Source organism: Tupaia chinensis, unplaced genomic scaffold (assembly GCF_000334495.1).
Source record: "Tupaia chinensis unplaced genomic scaffold, TupChi_1.0 Scaffold000099_1, whole genome shotgun sequence".
Classification (NCBI taxonomy): domain Eukaryota; kingdom Metazoa; phylum Chordata; class Mammalia; order Scandentia; family Tupaiidae; genus Tupaia; species Tupaia belangeri.
In genome coordinates this window covers 958486-982809 of record NW_006159563.1, presented here as the reverse complement: position 1 = coordinate 982809, position 24324 = coordinate 958486, and the positions used below count along the sequence as shown (strand labels likewise).

The 24324-nt window shown below is 39.3% G+C and overlaps 1 protein-coding gene and 1 pseudogene across 2 annotated transcripts in view; both read left to right on the top strand.

The window, feature by feature from the left end:
- The window catches only part of VCAN (versican), a 132634-nt gene extending 130605 nt beyond the window's left edge, over positions 1-2029 (top strand). For both annotated transcript variants that reach the window (XM_006143483.3, XM_027769947.1), the window contains one exon: positions 33-2029. In XM_006143483.3, coding sequence (XP_006143545.1) covers positions 33-160 — 128 coding nt within the window. In that variant the 3' untranslated portion in view covers positions 161-2029. The remainder of the gene's footprint in view (positions 1-32) is intronic.
- Positions 2030-13691: 11662 nt separating this feature from the next.
- On the top strand, positions 13692-24108 carry LOC102499830 (arginine/serine-rich coiled-coil protein 2-like; annotated as a pseudogene).
- Positions 24109-24324: the final 216 nt, after the last annotated feature.

Here is a 24324-nt window from a genome sequence, read left to right as displayed (position 1 = left end):
TTTTCTTTCTTTCTTTCTTTCCTTCCATGTAGCATCTGCATACCAAAGGACTTATTCTAAGAAATACTTTAAAAATTCCTCCTCGGCAAAGGACAATTCAATAAACACATCAAAACATGATCATCGTTGGAGCCGGAGGTGGCAGGAGTCCAGGCGCTGATCCCTAAAGTGGCAAACACGTGTTTTCATCCTTTCAGCCAAAGTCCTAACTTCCTGTGCCTTTCCTATCACCTCGAGAAGTGTTATCAGTCGGTTTGGATTCTTGAACTACCGTCCAGTCATTTTGGGTTGCCACGCTCCCAAAACATCGTAAATGAACATATTGGCATTCACAATGAAAGTCAGCAAAATGAGAGAGAGAACGGGGCACCAAGTAACCATTTCCAGCCGGTCTCATTTAGTTTTCTATTTGCCTCCAGGGCCGACCGTTTCATAACGTATACCAGCCTGCCGTACTATTTAACAAGCTCAATTTCAGCACCGATGGCCATGTAAATAAGATGATTTAATGTTGATTTTGAATCCTGTATATAAAATACAAAGTCGCACTGCGTCTGGGCATATTTAATGGTGATTACGGAGCCTTCGAGGTCTGTAATCATTGGTCTGGCTGCTTTCATGTCGTTTGTCTAGGCTGGAAATGGTTTCACTTGCCCTTTGACTGTCAGCAAGACCGAGGACGGCTTTTCCTGGACAACGAGCGAGCACAACATCTTGTAGGGCATTGCACCCACCTCGGCCATAGGTGCAGTTTGCTTCCGCGCGATGCCGCAGCCTGGCTAAAAGGGATCCCGACGGCACTAGGGACTCCAACGTGGAACTCTTCTTTGCTGTGTTCCTTTTTCTTCACTTACAAGAAAGGCCTAACTGGAGGACTTTTCTATGACCAGGAGCATTTTTTTTTAGGGATCAAAGTGCTAATTATTAACTCAACAAGGTCTACTTTTTAACGGCTTTCATAACACTAACTTCTAAGGTTACAGATCAACGCATTTCAAGTGGATATAGACCTAGGACTCTGGAGGGAGGGGGGAGGGGGATTGTTAAAACAACACCACACATGCAAAAAAAAAAAAAAAAAAGAAAATTTGTATATATAACCATTTTAATCTTTTATAAAGTTTTGAATGTTCATGTATGAATGCTGCAGCTGTGAAGCATACATAAATAAATGAAGTAAGCCATACTGATTTAATTTATTGGATGTTATTTTCCCCAATGTCCTGAAAATTGACATAGTATGCTAGTTATGTTTCAGTGTTATCCTTTATACTTTTCTCACACAGTTTGGAACCATATAACATAGGTATTTTGTCCCTAATTAAATAATGTGATGGATAGAATGCATCAAGTGTTTATTATGAAAAAAAGTGGACAAGCGCGTAGCTTTCAGCAAATGATTTGCCCATTCTAAGCAAGAATCATGTATAGAAATAGTGTGGGCATTTTTTTTTCCTGTTAGGTGGAGTGTACGTGTTGACATTTCTCCCTGTCTCTTCCCGCTCCATTTTCTCCCCCTGTCTTTGAATAAAGTGACTGCTAAAGATGACTTTGAATCATTAGCCACTTAATTTCATGTTTGAAGAGAAGCCTGTAATGGAAAGAAGACATTTGGAACTCTTCCCTCATTTCACTTAGAGCAACGTTTAGAAGATAAGACAACAAATAAAAGTAGAAATGTAGAAAAGGAGTAGAGGAGTTGCCCAACGTTGATTATCTTTCATGAAACCTCCTTTGGCAAAGAACAGCCGTCGCTGCAATCTCAGTGTCTTTAAGCATGTTCCCTCGGTTGCTGCATTAAATGTAATCCATCGTTAGGTGTCCTAGAGCACAGAACAGCACTCTGTCAACCTGTTGGGTTTTCTTTCCTTTTTCATTACAATGCACATAATGCTTTCCTGTATTTATATTATAACGTGTATAGTGTAAAATGTGAATGACTCTTTTTTTTGTGAATGAAAATCTAAAATCTTTGTAACTTTTTATATCTGCTTTTGTTTCACCAAAGAAACCTAAAATCCTTCTTTTACTATGCTGTGACTGGTCTGGTTATTTACAACTTTAAATCCTAATCTGCACCAACATTCTCGCTCCATCAGCAGAACAAGCTGCTGGCTTGGATGAAATGGTCTAGGGGTGGGTACAGAGGTGATTATGTATGTACCTACAAAAATGAGGATAGCGATTCTAATGCAGTTCTTACCTGCTTCTATGCATTACTCTCCATGTGAAATATGTAGTAGGAAAAGTGACCGTTCACATGATAGAATGCTTTCTAGGCACCAAGTCAGGTATTTCATGTGCATTATCTCACAACGAGCCTGAACAACAGGTGTTCTTCCTGTCTAAATAATGAGGGGTCAGGGGTAGAGAGAGAAAATGGTTTGTCCAAAGTTACAAAGTGTGAAGCGAAAACAAGTCATCTCTAGAGTGTGGATGGTATTCTCATGGAAAATTAAAAAATATTTAGTTCCCGATAATTATACATTTAGGATATGAATTTACATCTAGACTATCATATCTAGCTAAATATTAGAAGATGTTAAAAACAGCAAGTCCCCACGCTTTCAGGTATCCAGCCGTTCCTTAATTTTGCATTTGTAAACTATCGATTAAGTACTGTGATGCAGGCAATGTCCTTGGATCTGAAGATGAAGCAGTCAGTGAGGCAGACAGGCCTGCACACACAACATTTTATACTGCGTGTAGCCCATGGGGATTCTCTTCAGCCCATTTTATTCCATTTTTTATTGAGATTCAAGAAGAACAAATCCATTATATCCTCTGCAGTTGTATGGAAGATACCATGAAAGTCAGAGGTGAGTTGAGAATTACTTTGAGGTTTCTTTTTAAAGCTGTCAAAAATATAGAAGGAATTGGGCATGAATAGATGTAGAAAAGAAGAGATTTATTTCCTTTCTGAGTTTGTTCTTTTAGTGTGCAATCTGTCACATATTTTACATAGAACTTTAAATAGAAGTGACCCAAAGGGATGTACAAGGCTTTGCATGACTTAGGCATATATATCCTTATGAGATTTATAAACATTTGATTGATTGATTGATCTAGGTGCATATAATGAGATGTGTGACATGTCAGAATACCAGGACAGAATCAGAAACTTAAGGAGACTTGCTATGAGGCATGTATGCTTACCAGAGAGAGATAGAGAGAAGGGAAAGCAAGAAAACCAGTCACCAGGTCCAGGACTTGAACTGAGGTCATCCATGTGGGAGTCTAGTGCCCAAACCACCGTGCCACCTGCTAGCCACTTCCATCCAATTTTAAAGGCTAAGTGGCTTATCAGAGGGAAGAACATGCTCTGTTACAGGGGGCTATCCAGCTTAACTGGAATGAAAAAAAGGCAAGAGAGACTGTACAGGGGATTTGTGAGAGCTTAAAAAATTCCATGGAAAAGACAAATTAAAGTACATTTATATTGATGTAAAGAAGTTTTGAGGGGCCAGCAGATGGTGTAGCAGTTATATCACTGGATTCCCACATGGCTGACTGTGGTTTGAGTCCCAGACTCAGTGGCTTGGAAACTCACGCTGGGCACATGTGCCTGCGTGTCCTGGATTCCCAGAGTATGAAGAGGGGATTGCATGGTCATCTCCCCAGGGGATGATTTCTCACTCTCCTTCTCACTGTTTCCCTCTCTCTCTCCAGTGAGCACATGTACCCAAAGGCAAGAACCTCTTAAACAATATACAAGTTTCAAAATCTGTGCATCGTTTTTGTTAGTAATATGCTTCTTCCAGGGACTTTATGAGAACCCCATTCTAAATCATATTAATGTGGTAGTAAGCAGATCTCTGTTGGTCTCAAGTAACATTTCGATATACAATAGTACAAGGGATACTATTAATTAATTAATGCATTAGAAACTGCATTAACTGTGAGTTCTTTGATCAGAATCATATATCACATATTGTAAACTTACAGTCTGGAAATGAACAGGAAAAATGAAATAGATTGTAAAAACACACACAGTTGATTTTGTGCATGAATGTACATAACTGTTTCCTTAGAGAAGAACTGAGGGGAGAAAATATGGTTCAGCTAAAGGCAAAGAATAGTATCAAGTGGTTAAAGAATCAATGATGACATCAGCATTCTTAATGCATTTCTTCTTATGTGCCCTAAAATTAGAAGAGCTGTGAAATCTTTTTAGAAGAAGAGGCCTACAGTGATCTGTTAGCACCATCTACACTTTCTTTAAAACCATGCTGCAACTTGCATTTACTAAACAGACTAAACAGCTTGCATTTACTAAACAATTCAACAATTTTTGTCTAAAAGAAGTCTACGCAGAAAGTTTATAAAGGTCCTTGAATGACTCATTCAAAGGTATACACTCTTTTCCCTTTATTACTCATTTCTGTATGTTTGGATCCCAGCTGGACGAGAAAGAGTAAATGCCAAACATTTGAGCATGAATGGCTTTTGTTGAGGTGTTTACAGAATAAGCAAAGCCTGGGTTTTAATCGGAATTTAATTCAAAGTTTTGTCTGAGTTCATCAAACAGTCCTTGCCAAAGATGAAAAGTTCATTGCCTTAAGCAGTCATTTTTATATAATTTTCAATAGTGCCCACTCTAAAATAAATGTTAAAAAACTTGGTGCCTTTCTGATTTAAGTTGTCATCAAAATGGATTTTTTTATCATGAAATTAAATAATTATAAAATATGCTATTTTTGGCATATTTTAACTATTATTTTTAAATAAACATGTCGTTTAACTTCAAACATATTTAATAGACTCTAAACATCTTAGAGGTTTGAGACCTACTATTATCCTTTTAAGAAGTACTTCAAGAAAAATAGTCCCTTTTATGCTGTCAAAGATTTTTATATTTTTGTTTTCTGTCTTTAGACTTATTTGATTTTTTTCAGTTCACTTCCCCCCCCCATGGAAATTTATAGAAATGTTATTCATTTATATGCTTCAAAGTCTTCTATTGACTAAGCTACCAAACATATATACATCAAAATTTACACCTAAAATTTGAAAGTTAATTTTTTTTTAAACATAAAGTTGTAAAACTTTTAAATTGCCTCAATTAAGTCATCATTGTAAGTTACAGAAATGCAATGGGTCTGGGACCAGCAGTTAGTGTAATGGCTATGTCGCTGGACTCCCATAGTCGACCGTGGTCCGCGTCCCGGACCCGGAGGCTTAAAACTCACGCCAGGCGCGTGTGCGTGCGTGCCCGCCCAAGATTCCGAGAGGAGAATGGAGGAGAAGGGATTGCAGTGTGACCATCCCCCCGGAGGGGGGATGATTTCTCGCTTTCTGTCTCTGTCTGTCTGGCAAGCGCACGTGCCCTATGGTAAAACTTTTAAATTGCCTCAATTAAGTCATCATTGTAAGTTACAGAAATGCAATGGGTCTGGGACCAGCAGTTAGTGTAATGGCTATGTCGCTGGACTCCCATAGTCGACCGTGGTCCGCGTCCCGGACCCGGAGGCTTAAAACTCACGCCAGGCGCGTGTGCGTGCGTGCCCGCCCAAGATTCCGAGAGGAGAATGGAGGAGAAGGGATTGCAGTGTGACCATCCCCCCGGAGGGGGGATGATTTCTCGCTTTCTGTCTCTGTCTGTCTGGCAAGCGCACGTGCCCTATGGCAAAAACCTCTCCAAAAAAAAGAAAAAGGAAGAAATGCAATGGGTCAAAACAAGGCTATTACAAAATCTGAAAGATAATTATGTACAAATTGGAAAACAGAATTAGAGATATATCTATAACCATTTACAGATGGTTAAGGTTGTTCTTCCCAATTCACATTTCAGTGGATAAATATTACTGAAGACTAGAATGTGGGATGGCTTAGCAGCAGTCCTACTTCCATTTTGTTTTCAATGATTTAAACATTGAGAAAATTTGTTTATATAAATAATTAGACGGAAATGATAGTTTTGTTATGTAAATATGACTCACTTGTTAAAGCAATCTCTTTCTGAGTTATATGCCAAAAATCACATAGTGTCTATCAAAACTTATTTTCAGTGACTTCTCAGCCAACATCACAGTAAGTCCTAAATTTCCCTTTATAAGCACCGGACTTAAAAAGGGATTCGTCAGGCTGTTCGCAACATCATCCATTTTGAATTGTCTTTTGTTTGTTCAGGGTTTTGGCATTCCGTGGCAGTGCCTCCTAAGACTCAGAATGGATGAGAAGTGTGTTTCAAGCAGTTTTTGCTTAATAAGGTGGGAAAGGGCAGTGGTCTGAAGTCTTTCATTCTCAGTGTGTTCCCTGAAACACCTGCATTCGTTGTCACCTAGGTACTGGAAGAAATTCCGATCTTCAGCCCCTTCCCTACTGAATTAGACATTCGGAGTGGAACGAGCCTTTGGGTGTGGGGGAGCACCCCAGATAGTTCTGACTCGTTCTAGAGTTTATGAGAACTGTTCAAAAGAGAAGCCAAAGTAGCAGCCAGTGGGCTCCATCCCAGATACCTCCTCAGGCAAGTGAGTTTTAGGAAAGAGGCTGATGGAAGAAGTTCTGGAGCTCGCTCCCCTTTGTTTCTGTGGGCATATGTCACGTGAAGTCCTATGGGTACTCCCAGGGTGGGTGTCCCGGGTTGGAGACCCCCGCTTCCAGACACACAGTCCTTAAAGTGCGTTGGGCTTCTTTGTGCACCCTTGTATCTGAGAGCATGTGTTCTAACAGTCTGAGGGTGATCGCATTCCCGCCTTTGGACCTCTGGTTTTATAAGAAAAAGATGTGAGGAAGTCTTTGTCTACAGGCAAAAATGAGTAAAGCAGCCTGTTTTAAAATAGTCATTTTGAAGACCAGCAGATGGCGTAACAGTTACGTTGCTGGACTCCAATGTAGTGGATTGCAGTTCAAGTCCCAGACCCAGCGGCTTAAAACACACTGAGCGCATGTGCGTGTTTGCATAAAATCCCAAGAGGAGAATGGAGGAGAAGGATTGTGGCATGGCCATCCCCTTGGGGAGTGATTTCTAATTTTCTATCTCTCTGGCAAGCACATACACCCTACAGCAAAAATCTCTCTTTAAAAAAAAAAAAAAAGCAAAAACCTCTTTTTAAAAAAAAAAAAAAAAAATCATTTCCTGCGGCCAGCAAGTGGCATGGTGGTTAAGGAACTGGACTCCCACATGGCTTACTATGGTTCAAGTATTGGACCTGGTGACTTGAAAATCACTCCAGGAAGATGTGCATGAGTTCTCAAAATCCTGAGAGGAGAATGAAGGATAAGGGATTGTGGCGTGGGCATGCATGCCCCCAGGGAGCAGTTTCTCCTTTTCCCTCTCTCTCCCTGTTCAGCTAGTGCATGCACCCTATCACAAAATATATGAAAAATTTACTTCCTAAAGACCTAAAACAAAGTTTTAAGCACAGGAATTAAGACAGATTTAAAACCTGAGAAATAGAATAAAAGATGTATTGTAACTTCTCAAGTTTCTAGTTTCTATGGCAACTTTAAGCAGCAATTATAGATATTAACTTGGACCTTGAATGTGTTGTGTGTCATACACAAGATTTAGTAGTCACACTATGTAGTTTTTTTTTTTTTTTTTTTTTTTGCCATAGGGCACATGTGCTCGCCAGACAGACAGAGAGAGACAGAGAGACAGAAAGTGAGAAATCACCCCCTATGGGGGGATGACCATGCCGCAATCCCTTCTCCTCTGTTCTCCTCTCGGGATCTTGGGCACGCACGCACATGCGCCTGGCATGAGTTTTAAGCCACCAGGTCTGGGACATGAACCGCAGTCGACTACGTGGGCGTCCAGCGACATAGCCATTTTGCTAACTGCTGGTCCCTGTAGTTATGTTTTGTAAGTAGCTAGTAAATAAATGCCTAAGTAAACAGTTTGAACTTCCTCTGAGACCTGAGGATGGAAGGGAAAACTTGTATTTGCATTGCAAATTGAAGAATATATTGTGGTCTTTACGGAAGTTATTAATTTTAGCATTACCTGTCATCTGTTGGGATGAAAGGAGGAAAGTAAAACAAGAGAAGTGTGATTCCCCAAAAAAGTATTTTATTGACCCAAAAGACCTTGCATAATTGGAATTTGTGGTTGGGTGATACTGATCGGAAATTGATGTTTCTGGCTATAAAACAGACAAGATTTTTTTGAAAATTAAGTGCCTTGACTAAATGGTGAATCTTGGTATAGACTAAGAAATGTTTATTTCTGATATTTGCATACGTCTTCCATACTTAGGAACAGCTATTGGTTGAGTTCTGACAGTCTGCTTTGGAATATAATCTGTGAAATAAATCGAGACATTGAAATGTAAACAGAAAAACAAAGCCAGCTAGGAAAAAGAAACCTCAAATTCGGTGGAAAGCCCTAAAAGAGTGAGGTGAGAGGGGGTGGCAATCCCCGAATCCCTCCAGGTCCTAGCTCAGATGCCCCCTCCCCTGTCCATTAGTCAGACTGAACACAGCATTCGTCAAGTGATACAATTTGAGCACTGACCATATCCCGGCATCGTGACAGATACACGGGATGCCGTTACGAGCAGGACTGCCATGTCCCTATCCTTATTGAGCTTACAGTCCGCTGGCCAAGATTAGGAATGGCACTTAAAGTGGGAAGAGAGATGATTTCTCCAACGTTGTTATTAAGGTCTCTCTTCTTAGCCATCTCTTTGCTCTGTTCTCCATCATGTCCTGATTCTAATCATGGACACGGCATTTATTTTATTTCTGTTTTATTTTTGCCATAGGGCACAAACACACTTGTTGGAGAGAGAAGTGAGAGGGAAAGTGATAAATCCCTCCCTGGGCTCATGGCCACACCACAATCCCTTCTCTTTCATCCTCCTCCTATAAGTTTGGGCATGTATGCATACATACTCAGTGTGATTTTCTAGCCACCGAGTCTGAACTTGAACCATGGTCAGTCATGTGGGAGTTCAGCACCTTAACTGACAAGCCACCTGCTGGCCTGAGCCCTGGCTTGTACAGTGCTGTATATTGTGACTACATCAGTGTCCAGCTGACTGGACTCCTTAGGGACATTAAGCTCTATTTGTTTCACATTGAATTGTTTTCCACCACTCTTCCCAGCCATCTACGCATTTACTTTTTGCTAAGAGCCCAAGAGATGCCCATATGCAATCAATCAGCAAATTTTATTAATTCTGTCTCCACAAGTTTCTCATATACATTCTCTTCTCCATACGCCAACTGTCCTCAATATCTCACACAACCTTACTTCCTCTAGATGCACTGCTTTCCAAATGACTGTTGAGACTATCACAGAGGTTTTTTCATATGTGCAAATCAGAGTTTGGCATCCTCCAGCACAGAATCCTTCAGAATCTATTGCCTGTGAAATAAAATCAAATTGCATATACATAGCTCTGAAAAAAATAAAAGACAACCTGTTCTATTTCAGATATTGTGTGCTCAAGAGAAGTGGAAGGGCTTGATATAGAAATCTTAAGTAGATAAAGTATAAATTTACGAAACATTCACACACAGGTGCCCAAGATCCTGACAAGCTGGAAGACTAGGGTAAGGAAATTGTAATGTAAAAACTCCGTTGGGCTTCTTTTTCTCTTTTGTCTCTCTCTCTCTTTCTCTTTTTCTTATGTACATAGCATGTACTATTGTCTTTTAAAAAAGAGTTGTTTTGGGAACCGGCAGTTAGCGTAATGGCTATGTCGCTGGACTCCCACATAGTCAACTGCGGTTCGAGTCCCAGACCAGGTGGCTTAAACTCACACCGGGCGCGTGTACGTGTGTGCCCAAGATCCCGAGAGGAGAATGGAGGAGAAGGGATTGTGGTGTGGCCATCCCCCCGGGAGGTGATTTCTCGCTTTCTGTCTCTATGTCTCTCTCTGTCTGTCTGGTGAGCTCACGTGCCTTATAGCAAAAAACTCTCAAAAAAATTGTTTTATTTATTTTTAATTAGATCAGCTTGGTTTCTTGTTCAGTCTCTGATTAAAAGGCAGACTCTCCCTGTATGTGCAAGGGGCAGAAATGGAAGACTGGAAATACTGTTTGACTCAATGGACACAGGTTTGCTCTTCCAAATCCATTCTCTTCCCTTATTCATAGAATTAACCAATAGCCGTCATCTCAAAAATTTGCCATGATTTTCTGTTGGGAGCACTTAAAATCCTCCCTTCTACCTGTATTGAACTATACACTGAGGGGCCAGCAGTTGGCATAATGGCTGTGTCTCTGGACTACCATGTAGTAGACCACTCAGTGGCTTAAACTCATGCTGGGTGGGTGTACATGCATGCCCAAGATCCCAAGAGAAGAATGGAGGAAAAGGGATTGTGGCTTGATTTCTTGTTTTCTGTCTCTCTGTCTCTCTGTCTTTCTGGCAAGCACATGCACTCTTTAGCAAAAACCTCTTAAAAAAAAAACTATACTCTGAATTATTGTTAACTATACTCACTTTACTGTGCTACGGAAGACTAGAATTTGTTCTTTCTACCCAACTGTAATTTTTTATCTATTAACCACCTTCCTATCCCCACATGCTGAATATTTCCAGTCTCTAGTAATCAAATCACTATTCTGCTTTCTCTGACAAGGAATTATTATTCAAAATACACAAGAAGCTCAAACAAATTAGTATAAAAAATTCTGATATAAAAAATAGACAAATGTCCCAAATAGACATTTCTCAAAAGAAGACATATAAATGACCAACAAATATGTGAAAAAATCTTCAGCGCTACTAATCATTAGGGAAATGCAAATCAAAACTGTAGAAGGCCGCATATTAGATCTTGCACATGAACAACTGTTTGTCCATCTTGTTCCCTTACCCTAACATGGCTGTCTGCTCCTGTAAACCTGCTTGCTCTTCCCATGAGAAAATAGCTTATGTTAGCCATACAGAAAACCATATCTGGGATGACATCCTGTACCTGCTACTGTCTTTGCTAACTAGCCTGAAACCCTTTTGTTTAGCAATGTAACTGCTCAGATGGAAACCCCACTCCCCTCAGAAATAATTAACCTGCTTGATTCAGCTTCTGTAACTGCTTGCATAGAAACCCCTGGTAACTGATCCACTATAAAAAGACTACTCAAACTTTGGTCAGGGCTACAGTTCTGAATTTTAGTCCTGTCCCCTCCCCCGAGCCTCAGACTGTAGTCACTGGCCAGCTAATAAAGACTCCCTTTAAACTTAATCTGGTTCTAGTGGTTGTTCATTCCGTGGCACTCTACAAAACCACAATGAAGTAACGTCTCAACTTAGTGTTAAAATGGTTATTATGGCCAGCTGGTAGTGTGGTAGTTATTAAGGTAGCTGGATCCCACATGGGTGACTGTGGTTCAAATCCTGGACCTGGCAGCTTAAAAATATGCCAGGCACGTGTGCATGTGTGCCCAAAATCTTAAGAGGAGAATGGAGGAAAAGAGATTGTGGTTTGACCATCCCCCAGAAGGTAATTTCTCATTTTGCCTCTCTCTGTCTATCTCTCTGGTGAGTACACATGACCTTTGGCAAAAAAAAAAAAAAAATCTTTAAAAACATGGCTATTACTAAAAAGACAAAAAATAACAAATTCTGGTATGTGGAGCAAGAACTCAGTGGGAATGTAAATTAAAGTATCTATTATGAAAAATAGTATGGACATTCCTCAAAAAGCTAAAAATAGATCTACCTTATTATTCAGTAGTCTCATTAATGAGTATGTGTCCAAAGGAAAGGAAATTAGTAAGTTGAAGCGATATCTGCATTCCCATATTTACTACAACACAATTCACAATAACTAAGATGGAATAAACCTAAGCTGCCACCAACAGATGAGTGGATCAAGAAAACGTGGTATCTATACATGATGGATTACTATTTAGCCATTGAAAATAATGAAATCTGGAGACCAGCAGGTGACTTGGTGATTAATGCACTGGACTCCCACTTGGCCAACCGTGGTCCAAGTCCTGGATCTGGTGGCTTGCTTTATCACTTTTCCTCTCTCTCCCTGTTCAAAAATTTAAAATAGGGACCAGCAGTTAGCGTAATGGCTATGTCGCTGAACTCCCATGTAGTCGACCGCGGTTCGAGTCCTGGACCAGGTGGCTTAAACTCACGCCGGGCGCGTGTGCGTGCATGCCCAAGATCCCGAGAGGAGAATGGAGGTGATTTCCTGCTTTCTGTCTCTCTGCCTCTCTCTGTCTGTCTGGTGAGCACACGTGCGATATAGCAAAAATCTCTCCAAAAAAAATTTAAAATAATAATAAATAAATTAAATTAAATTAAAAATTCTTTAAAAAATAATGAAACCTAATTATCTCAAATCACCAACCATTGTTCGAGTCCCAGACCTAGAGGCTTGAAAATCATGCCAGGCACCTGTGCATGCATGTCCAAAATCCTCAGAAGAGAATGGAGGAGAAAGGATTGCAGCATGATCATCCCCCCTAAGGGTGATTTCTCATTTTTCCTCTCACTGTCTGGTCTGCATGCACCCTAAGGCAAAAACCTCTTTAAGGAAAAAAAAAAAAAAAGAAAAAAAAGATGGTCCAGGGTCTTTCACCTAATACTGAAAGGCTGACTGGGGCTGACTGGGATCGCAGTGATATACAAGGTAGACTTATGGAATGGGGCAATGTTCCTTAATGGAATGTTTCAAGAAATGTTTGGGAAAAGGAGTTTGCTAATATTTTTGTTTGTTTTATAAGTAATGTTTGGCCTTGGAAATACTAATGAAGAGTACAAATTCTTAAAATTATATTTGGAAATAATGGTATTAAACGTCCTTTCAATTAAGTAATGTCTTCATGGCTTACTACATAGAAATATACTGGCTTTTATCTTTAAGTCTCTTCTTAAAATGTCCGGGAAATTAACAGATACTTTCATATTATATGAAGACATGTAGTTCAAAAAGAGTAACTTGGAAATTTTTTAATGGATGTGATAAAGAAAAAAGTAAACAAGCAAAAGAAATAATAATAGAAGAAAATTAGCAAGTAATTTTAAAAGAATGAGAGTAATACCAAAAATAGGTTTAGAAAAATATTCAGGGCAGGAAGAAGGTTTGCTGGTATTTTAGAAGTCATGCAAATCAAGGTTGAGCCAAACATATTATTAAAAAACAGATATTGGGATTTAGGGATGCTCTAGTTATGGAAGGAAGAATGAAGAAAAATATTAAGTATATCATTTGGCATACAGAATTGAGGAAAATAGAAATGGTATAAAGCATTTATGTCAAAAACAGAAGATAACTTCCATGGAAAACCAGGGTCTATGGAAACTCACTACCAGTAGGACAAATATCAGGAAGGGAATTGGAAATTTCTGCTAGTATAAGGATTAAACGAACTTAAAATTGTTTTCAATTAAATGAGTGTTTGAAAATGCATACACAGACAAATAGCTCTGCCCATCATACAGGGCATGGTTCAGGAGAACAGAACGAAGAAGGAAAGTCGCTGAACTAGTAGAATGAATGAACCAGTGTGCTCACGCTGGAAAATCTACACCTGGGCTGAAAACAGCACGGGCAATTCATGATTATTGAATCATTACCTAAATCATAGCTCTCGCCACTAGAAACCATGGAAACCCTTTCAGTATGTGTTAAATGATGTCATTGCACTTCTGTGTTGTTAATTTACCACCGAGGTAATACCTGTTCATTGTGAATTTCTTGGAAAATACAGAAAAGCACAAATAGGGAAGTTAAGGTACAAGAGAATATTTGCTTCCGATCCCTGTGTTTGACCACATGGCTGCCAACTGTGCTCAATACCCGTGTGCAGAAGGTACTATTTATTGGGTGCCAGTGATCCTCCTAAGCGCATTGCCATCTGGTTCTTTTCATAAGAACGTAAGCTCCATGAGCACAGGGCCTCCTCTGTCTTGTTTGTCACCATGTTCCTAACACCTGCAGGAGTGCCTGGCATGCAGGAGGCACTCAGTAAATATTTGCTCAGTGAATGGCTCAGTCACCTCTCTTCATTTTCACATCAATTGTATTGTCTTTCCTACTTATCACAGAGGGGACTGAGGCACAGAGATCGCTGACACTGGAAGTTGCTTACTAAGTAACAGGTCAAGCTCGACTGTACACCCAGTAACTTTGACCTGGGAGCACACTAGCTCCCCAAGTGGAGGGGGAGCCTGCAGAAACTGAAATGAATGGGAGGATATAAATGCTGAAACTAGGATGGAGACCGCTTATCTCTCTGCAAGAACAGTGAGAACTTACTGCATTCTTCATTGAGCAGTTCTAATATCCAGCACCATCAGACGTGAGGACTGAAAAAGAAACACGTTAAGCTGTTTGTCTCTTACTACAGAAATAGATCATTCATGGTTATCTGCCACCTCAATTAGGGGCTGGGTGATGTAGCAAATAATGATTACACAGGTTATTGGGAGTAATAGGATACCACACGAACGAATGTTTAGAAAAACGCAAGTATAATTTATTTATAGCTAAGCCTACACAGAGTAAAATAGCAAGGTCTGTTTAGGTTGAGTGTCAATACATGGTGATGTTTACTGTTGCCAATTTTACTGAGGTTAATATTCCATTAAAACAATATTAGATGTTGTTTTCCACCAAGATGTGGCCAAACCTCCATGCAGCCATTTAACTTGATCCTAGAGATCAAGAGATAGTTGCAGAAAGTTTGCAAATAAAGTCTGTGTAACAGCATTCGCAGTAGAGACCGAGATGTTTATATCATGGGTCCTAAAAGTATTCACCTAAGCATGTGAACACGTGAATTTAGGATATGAAAACAGATGAAATAAAACAAGCAAAATTTTGCTTTCAAGGAAAGTGCAGCAGAAAAAAAATATGACAATGTGTTCTCAGATTTCATAACCTTTAGAAATTAATTTTGTATGTTGTAAAGATGTACAGTGATTGAATATAAAAACAAAACAAGGAAATAAAAGGAAAAGAGATGTAAGTTAAAAATGTAAAAAAAGGAAATGTATTTAGATTTAAGCTGTAAGTATAAGAGCATAAATTACTTTGTGCATTTGATGTTTTTATTCATTCAAATATCTTTTGAGAAAGAACTACACTTTGAAAATAACTCCATTGTATTTCTTAGATTCATCTTAGACTTTATTACATAGTTACTACAATAGGACAAGACTCTTGTGGTTTTCAGCAATTGCCTCTGGAACGTTTTTGCTCTCTAGAAATGATCTGGCAGTATCTGACATCTGTACTGATGAACTGAAAATATATCTTTTTTTGGAGAGGTTTTTGCTCTAGGATACATGTGCTCACCAGAAAGAGAGAGAGACAGAGAGGCAGAAAGCAAAAAGTCCCCCTCCAGGGGGGATAGCCACACTGCAACCCCTTCTCCTCCATTCTCCTCTCGGGATATTGGGCACGCATGCGTGAGTTTAAGCCACTGGGTCCGGGACTCAAACCGCCATCTACTACATGGGAGTCCCGGCAACGTAGCCATTATGCCATGTGCTGGTCCCACACTGAAAATAAATATTATCTGTCTTGTGATCAAAGATATTTTAAAGTAAAGCAAGCTTTGTTAGAAACTAGAAATGGCCTATGAGTTCAAGTTGGAAATAAATAAATGTTTGGGGGTTGGAAGAAATCTTAGATTCAAGGAACCAGTAGTTTATAATAACTCTGTGTCAAGTAAGGACCTTCTTCTTGAAAATATTGCCTTGAATATTTCTTTCAAAGTCATGTCTTTTGCCAGTTTGGAAGTAAATTTGCATGTATTGCCATGGTTACAAATATTTTGCTGAATTTGATTCTTCCAGTTTCTTTTTTTTTAGAGAGAGAGAGATTTTTGCTATAGGGCATGTGTGCTCAACAGAGAGGCAGGAAGCAAGAAATTACCCCCCAGGAGGGATGACCATGCTGCAACCCCTCCTCCTCCATTCTCCTCCTGGGATTTTGGGCACGCATGAACATGCATCTGGCTTGAGTTTCAAGCTGCCAGATCTGGAACTCAAACTGCAGTTGACTATGTTGGAGTCCAGCGACTTAACCATTATGCCATTTGCTGATCCCAAATTCTCCCCGTTTCCTGTTTGGGAGTCGAGAACTGTGTGCTTTGCTGAAACACTCGCGAAGGTCCTCTTAGTCACCCTGAATGCCTCTGAAGGATCCTAAGTTGATACTGTGGAGGGTGCGTTTGAGAGGGCACAACTGTCAGGCCATTGGCAACAAAGGCTGGGTGGGTGTTGATGAAAGCAGATCTGTTGGAAATCAGTAGGTGTAGGATCAGGTCCCACGGTCTCCATCTAGTAACCTTGGGTCTTCCTGAGCTACAGCCACTAGGAGTCTGTTTTCTCACATAGCATAGCTGGCTCTACCCTGTCACTTAAGATTTGGTGTGGCATGATATACTGTGAAGAGATGATTCTTAGAAATCATTTTTTAAAAGAATGATCTATTTAATTTGATTTATTATTATTATTTTAATTTACCATAAGGCACATGCATTCACCAGAGAGAAGGAAAATGAGAAAGCAAGCCACCAGGTCTGGGATTTGAACCACAGTTGGTCATGGGGAAGTCCAGCACCTTAACCACCATGCCACCTGCTGGCTCCCTTAGAAATAATTTTTCATAAATACATTTCTGTGGGAGCCTATAGTTTAGCTAAAAGCTAAAGGAAAAAGTTTTTCTTTTTTACTTGTGTGTGTGTGTGTGTGTGTGATAGAGAAGTGAGAGAAAAGATCTATTCCATCTGCATCTACCACTTGAGAGAGAATGAAAGCAATTATTTTTATTAGAGACAAAACCCGAGGCTTATGCAGTGCTGTGCTTTAGGGCAAAAGGGACAACATGTGACCCATCGTTGGAGGAGCAAGATAGGGAAATAATCGTCTCTCACATACTAAGGGCTGCCGGGTCTGAGGCCAGGGCATCCCTGGGAATGTCTAGACACACAGGGAGAACCAGAGGCTGCTTTGGAAGCTCGGGAAGCTGAGAGATCCTCTCTACGTGGAAACAAGGGTCAGGTATTAATTGAGTTATTTCGATCTTTGCGATCCCCTCTGGGGCTGTTGTGGAGAAGAGAGCTGTGGATAAGGCCGAAGGTTATTTTAAACATCTTTGTTTGGTACTAGTAAAGCCCTTTATATTTACATTTAATGAAAGCTTGCTCCAAACACAGATACATAAAGCTCATCCAAGCAGAGCTTTCTGTTCTGAAATGAAGAGAACCACCAGGCGCCAGGCCACGTGCTCAGCTCACCAGGCCCCTGTGGTTTTTTACAGCTCCCCTAAGTGCTTCCAGTTTGCAGCAAGGTTGTTGAGAACCACTGTCTTAGAGAAGTGCTGCTCAAATTTTCACTTACTTAAGAATTGCCTAGGGATCTCGTTAAAATGCAGATTCTGATTCAGCAGGTCTGGGATGGGGTCTGACGTTCAGCATGTCTAACAAGCTCCCAGATAATGCTGGTGTTGCTGGCAGGTAGAACACATATTCATGCTAACCACCTCCACCCCTCCCCGCTCCCTACTCTTCCTGGTCCTCCATCCCCACCTCCCACAGACTCTTATTTAAAGCTCCTGGGTGATTTGAATGTGCAGTCCTGTTTGAGAACCATAGGTATGAAGACTTTACATTTTATTCTACATATAATACTATTTATTAGTTGTTTCTGCTTTTGAAATAATTATTGAGTGGATTAAAGCTACTTCAGATCAGAGCACTGATGAAATCCTGACACCTAAGCTGTGTGGCTTCATCTAGACAGGTAGAGGGATAATCCCTCTGAGGCTAATACTATCTCTATGGTCTCTCATTACAGATGAGGGCGACTGGAAAGGTTAACCAAACAACTCTTTAATTTTTGTAAACAGATGTATTAAAAGGTATACTAATTGGCAAATTTTAAAATCTGCTCCTGCCAAGCTGTCTAGAGTTTTGTTCTCACTTTCTCATTGCTTGGTCCTAGTCCATTACGGGTTATACTGCAGAACCTAGTTGCTGGCAGCCTGTAACTTAAAGTGACAGGTAATTGAAACTTGAGTTCCCTATGAATATCTGTGTAACACAGAATACATTATTAAACACTGATTATTTAAAACACAAATGAAGCCGGCTGAAGTCAGCTTCAGGAGTTGGTAGTTAATATTAAAATTGAAGCTACAAATAATTACAATCGGTCCAAAAAAAGCTCATTTCAAGCTAGCCTACAAAAATGATTTCTTTTTGTCACTGGTATTAATTACGACATGCTAATGTGCCTAATTTTATTTGGCCCATCTCCATTTGCCTAGTGTACTCAAGATGAAAAACAAGTGAAACTTCTAAATGTAAAAAAGAAAGAAAATGATCTGTTCCACATTTGCATTAATATTTAATCTTCTTTACTGAATTAATACTCTGAGGTTGCCAACCCAAGACTCAGTGAAAATGTTGGCTCTTTTCAAGGATATGAAATTGGATTTTAGTTGCACATAGAATGTTATTATTTTATAAAATTTAATCATTCAATTTTTGTAAATGAAAAAAACTCATTAAAATGATGGAAAACATATTACTAATTATATATATATGCTATAATAATATATTAATATAAATGTAAATGAGATATAATTATTACATTATAGCATAATACATCATGCATTATGTAATATATATATATATATAAATATATAATATAAATATTATTATATAATGTTTTTCCTGGGATGTAACCCTGAAATTTTTGTCTACTTAAAGCTTTGAATCCAATAACAGCAATCACTATGATGATCTTTTACAAGAGCAGGAAAGTATGCAGATTTATAAACGTATGGCTCAAATAATAACTATTGGTAAATATATCTCTGTGAGTTGCACAGACTCACACAAAACTCAGAACTCTGCAGTGAGCATTTCTCCAAATACAAATATACCCTCCTGCTATAAAATAGCAGTCTAACTTCCTCTGCCACCCATCTGTAACATATTATGTTGAGAGTGAAATTAAAATCATGGCCCAATAAAATCCCTATGGGGTCTTCGGAACTAAACTCTGCAGTACTTGATTTTCATCAATAGCAATAATCTCTAAACCTACTTCTCTGTGTAATGAAAATAGACTTCCCATAATCATAAAGGTAAGAGTAGTCCAGATAGAAACTACAGATTTTCCTGACCCCAGTTCCTGTTGACTATTGAAAAATATAAATTCTCTTCCTAATCCAATTTTTTAAAAAAACAATAAAACTGATAAAGACAGAGTTTTCCAAAGGCCCCCAGGCCAGGGAGGACACATGGGCTGTGTTTTACACCACGGGACACTTGACCAAGTTGATTGTTTATTTAAATTCTTCCCGTGGACACTTTCTTCACTGGACTCCCTTTCTTTACTTGATTCTCCTGGATTTTCTTCTTCTTGGGCATCTCCCTGACCGGTTCTTCCATGTCTTTTCTTTTTTTGTTTCTTCTTTTTGTAATTTGCCAGAAGGCATGTACACTCGCTAGAGAGAGAGAGAAAGAGGAAAAGTGAGAAAGCACCCCTCAATGGAGGAGGGCAGCCACAGCCCCTTCTCGATTTCTCCTTCTGAGATTTTGGGTGCTCAAGACCTGGTTTGTTTTTCAACTTGCTGTGTCTGGGAATTGATCCTCACTGTCAGCCATGCCTTCTCTTTGGTCTCTATGTCTTCACTCTCACATCAATATAAGTGATTCTTCACAGCAGTCAGCATTCATTATTTTTTAAAGAAATTTAATCATATCTCTCACCTGCTCAAGACATTCTTAGATTTAAAATAAAATCCACTTAGTATAAAATACCAAGCTTTTTCCATGGCCTTTAAGGCCCTCCATGATCTGGCTTCTTCCTGCCATTCTGGATTCATTTTTCACCAGGGTATCTGCACTCATTGCACTTTTTTGTCTGAATCTTATTTTTTACCTTGTGGCCTTAGGTGTAATATTTTCTATGCTGGAATCTGGACTACTCATTCTCCAGCTCACCACTCCTCGTTTTTCATAATTTTTCTCAAATGTTTTCTTAAAAATAACGTGAAGATCCCCCATCTGAGCAGGCATATACTGTCCTCAGTCCTTCCTAGAATCATTTACTGTTCCACTTTTTTACCCTTTATTTGCTGGAATGATATTACTTATTTTATTGATTACTTGTTTCTTGTTTTTCTCCTTTACTAGCTTTTAGTGCCTGTAAATGTAACATATAACAAACTCAATGCATATTTGTTCCATAAATGGATGCTTTTATAATTCTGAAAAGTGAAAGAATTAATTGGGCATATTTGTTTGACGTTGTGAATTATTCCCACTTTTCAGCTATACAAATGGAAAGGCATCTTTTCAGTTGTCTCTTTTGTTTCTTCTAAGGAATTGCTGCCCAGTTCTGCCCATTGCTCGATATCTGAAAACCATGGTTTTATATATTTGCCTTGGTTTTTGTTTTTACTTAAGGCCAAAGGATAAATCTGATGGCTATTGCTCTGTCCTGGTGTGAACAACTCCAAATATATTATTTCATGGGTAGAAATGGTTGATTGTGCTTGGTATGGACTTCTTACAAACAGAACATGACACATGAAGGCAATTCACGTAGATTATCAACTCCTTTCTCCACTTGTATCCTAGGTCCTTACTGTTAAGGCACCATGGTTCTCTTGTGAGATGCCATGTGTAATATAAAAGATATATTCAGGGCCAGCAGGTGGCATGGAAGTTAAAGTGGCTGGATCTCACATGGCCAGCTCCACAGTTCAAGTCTCCAACCCAGTGGCTTAAAAATCATGCTGGGCATGTCATGTCCATGGTCCATGTCCAAAGTCCTGAGAGGGATCTCACATGGCCAGCTCCACAGTTCAAGTCTCCAACCCAGTGGCTTAAAAATCATGCTGGGCATGTCTGTGTCCATGTCCAAAGTTCTGAGAGGAGAGTAGAAAAGAAGGGATTGTGGTGTGGCCACCCCATCTTGGGGGACTTCTCACTCTACCTCTCTCTATTTCTCTTTCTCCATCACTGGTGATAGCACACACCCTGTAGCAAAAACAGAACAAACAAACAAACAAAAAAACTCTATGTGAATTCAAATTTAAACGGGTCTACAGATCATTTCCTATTTCCTTTCTTAAGGTTTTTCTTTGTTATTTCAGATGTAGTTGGTGTAAAGACATGATATAACAAAGGTAGATTCCAGAGTGGATGCTTATAGGAGACCTAAAGTCCAAGATGTAACCTGGCCCTATATGGTGCTTTAAACAATTCTTGCTTATTTTTCGCTCTAAAAACAGAGGTCATTTCAGATCTGAATGCTAGAAAAAGAAACTTACTAAGTAGATATCTGGTTGATTGTTCTAAGAGCCAATACAAGGTTTTTGTTGTAAGAAGAGGACCCTTCCTTCTCTGGAAATACATTTAAAAACTAAAATTGAATGGAAGTGAAAATTTATTCAATAGCTGGAACATTGTGAAATATAGTTCACAATAATAAGAAATGTTTCTATAGAAAATCTGGCTTTATTACATTGATTTCTAGGCAGAATATTTCAGCTTAATATCTCAATATTGCTTTTCTACAAACTCAGAAGAGGATAATTAGATCTGAATTCATCTACTAGCACTTATACTTTCTATTTTCATTTAGAGCAAAACAATTTTTTCCATCAGTTAAAATGCTGAAAATGGATGATTTTATTATAGCACAGAAAATTATTTGTTACTTAATTCTTTGTGTCATGAAAAGAAAATACATTTAAAAAAACTTTGTAAAAGACTTTTCTGTGGATAATTGTTCCAATACCTGGTGCCAATTGCTGCATTCAGACCTGGTCTGGAGCCAAGAAGTTGTGTATGGGTACTCTTAATGTATTTTTATTATATTTATAGAAATAAGCCATGAAGAATACAATGATACTCTGGAAGGGGGAAAAAAACTAATTTAGATGGAACAAGCAGTTCTGATGCAAACTGAAGATATAAACTAGTGAATTTATTTATTTATTAGCAAAACTTGAATTTTAGATGTAGATCAAATATTGAAAGTTGTTGTTTCTCATTATTTGGTTAACATTAATGGACTGACATCAATGTTTATCTTTTAGGTACTGATTTCAATTAAGCTTTTTTATTTACCTGGGGCCAGCAGGTGGGTAGTGTTTGGGGCACTGGACTCCCACATGGAGGATCAATGTTTATCTTTTAGGTACTGATTTCAAATAAGCTTTTTTATTTACCTGGAGCCAGCAGGTGGGTAGTGTTTGGGACACTGGACTCCCACGTGGAGGACCATGGTTTGAGTTCCAGCCCTGGCAGCTTGAAATTCACACTGGGTGAGTGCCCACCTGCTCAGAATCTGAGAGGTGAATGGAGGAGAAGGGATTGCAGCATGGCCACCACTCCACCCTCTGGTAATTTCTCACTTTCTTTCTCTCTGTGTCACTCCAGTGAGCACAGGAGCCCTATAGTAAAAATCTCTCAAACAAACAAAACCAAAAAACCCTCATGCACCTGAAATTTTGGGGGATAGTTGTTAGTCATGAAGGGAGAAAGAAAGGGAGGATTATGGGGTACTGTTGGAAGCTGTAAATAGAGACCCTGCCTTAGCAGCCAGATGCTAGACTGTGGGTGCTAGTGATATAGAGCAAGATGGACTAGTTCCCAGAAAAGACATCCCCAGATAGAGGTAAGGAAAAACAACACTCAGACGTATCTGTTTCTCCTAGAGCCTCAAAATATCATCATTCAAGATCTTGATCAAGGTCAAGAGAAAGAAAAAGAAAGTTCGGATAATAAAGGAAGAAAACACAGGCGCACGAGCAGAAGCAAAGAGACATGAATCCAAAGGTATATCCTCTAAGAAACACAAATCTGAGGACCATAGTGACAAAGAACGTTCTTCTGATAAAGGAAGAGAGCAACTTAATTCATCTGAAAATGGGGAGAAAAGGCATAAACTCAAAAAACAAAGAGACATGAATCCAAAGGTATATCCTCTAAGAAACACAAATCTGAGGACCATAGTGACAAAGAACGTTCTTCTGATAAAGGAAGAGAGCAACTTAATTCATCTGAAAATGGGGAGGACAGGCATAAACTCAAAAAAAAAAAAAAAAAAAAAAGATCAAGAAGCAGAAGTCAATCAAGATCTAGGTCTCGTGAAAGACTCCATCCTCGTAGTAGCAGGGACCGGAAGTGTCGACCCAAGAATAGGAAGTGGAAGAAATCAGAATCCAGAAGCAGAGAAAGGAGAAAGCCGCGATCCAGAAGCAGGGAAAGAAAATGACACATCAGGTCTTGTTCCCGCTCCTGGTCAAGACGTAGGTATAGGACTGGCAGCAGGAATAGGATCAGGAGAAGTCAAGATAGAAAGAAGAGAATTGAAAAATCAAGACGATTTAGCAATTTAAGTCGGCTCCTAGTCCACCTCTCTTTGGAGGCAGAAACACTGCAATGGATGAACAAGGAGCTTTAGTTAGGAGGTTGGAAAAAGCAAAGACATGACAAGAGCAGAGAAAAAGAAAGGGTTGAAAATGAAAACAAGAAATTGCTGCAGCCACTGCACCTACCAGAGGTCTGTTCTCAATGTTGCTGCCCTATGAGCATTGGCAGCACCAGTCATACTTCAATTGATGGCAGCTCAGATGGCAGCCCTGCAAGCTGAAGCTCTGGCAGAGCCTGGGTATATCTGTGAATCCAATGAGACTTGCTGAACAAGGGGGGAAAGAAAAAGGAAAGTGCTTTGACAAGGCAAACAAGAAGGGGACAAATCCCAGTCTACTGAAATATGGGAAAAATTAAATTTTGGAAACAGGAAACAAAATGTTGAATTTAGGAATTTAGTGGGTATTAAGATTGAATATAAAACTGGAGACCAGCAGATGGGGTAGTATTGAAACACTGGACTCCCACATGGCCGACTGTGGTTCGAATCCTGGACCTGGTGGCTTGCTTTCTTACTCCCACCCCACTCCACCGGCCCACCCCCGCCTCCTGCCTCTCTCACTCATTCTGTCCCTCTCTGCTCAAATTAAAATAAAGAGAAAGAATGAAAGAAAAAGAAAGAACAAAAGAAAGAAAGTTAGATACAAAAATAATTCTTTTTTTAAAAAATCGTGAAGCTAAAACTGGTTGAAGTATATAGGCAATGGCAAATTACAAACCCACACACAGAGAACAATGGGTTTGGGTTTCACATCTTCAATGCAAAGAATGGATGCAGTTTGAAAAGATTATAATTGGACAGTTTGGGACTTTATAGGCTTCTTGTTCTGATGTGAGGTCCTCGTTCACCAAACAGCTAGCATTCTAGTTTGCGTGAATATTGCATTGACTTTAATTTATTGAAAGGTAGAATTTTTGTAAGTATCAGATCAGTGATACTGGTATTCATATCATAATCAGGTTAAATCCATTTCCATTAAACTTGACAGAACTATAGAA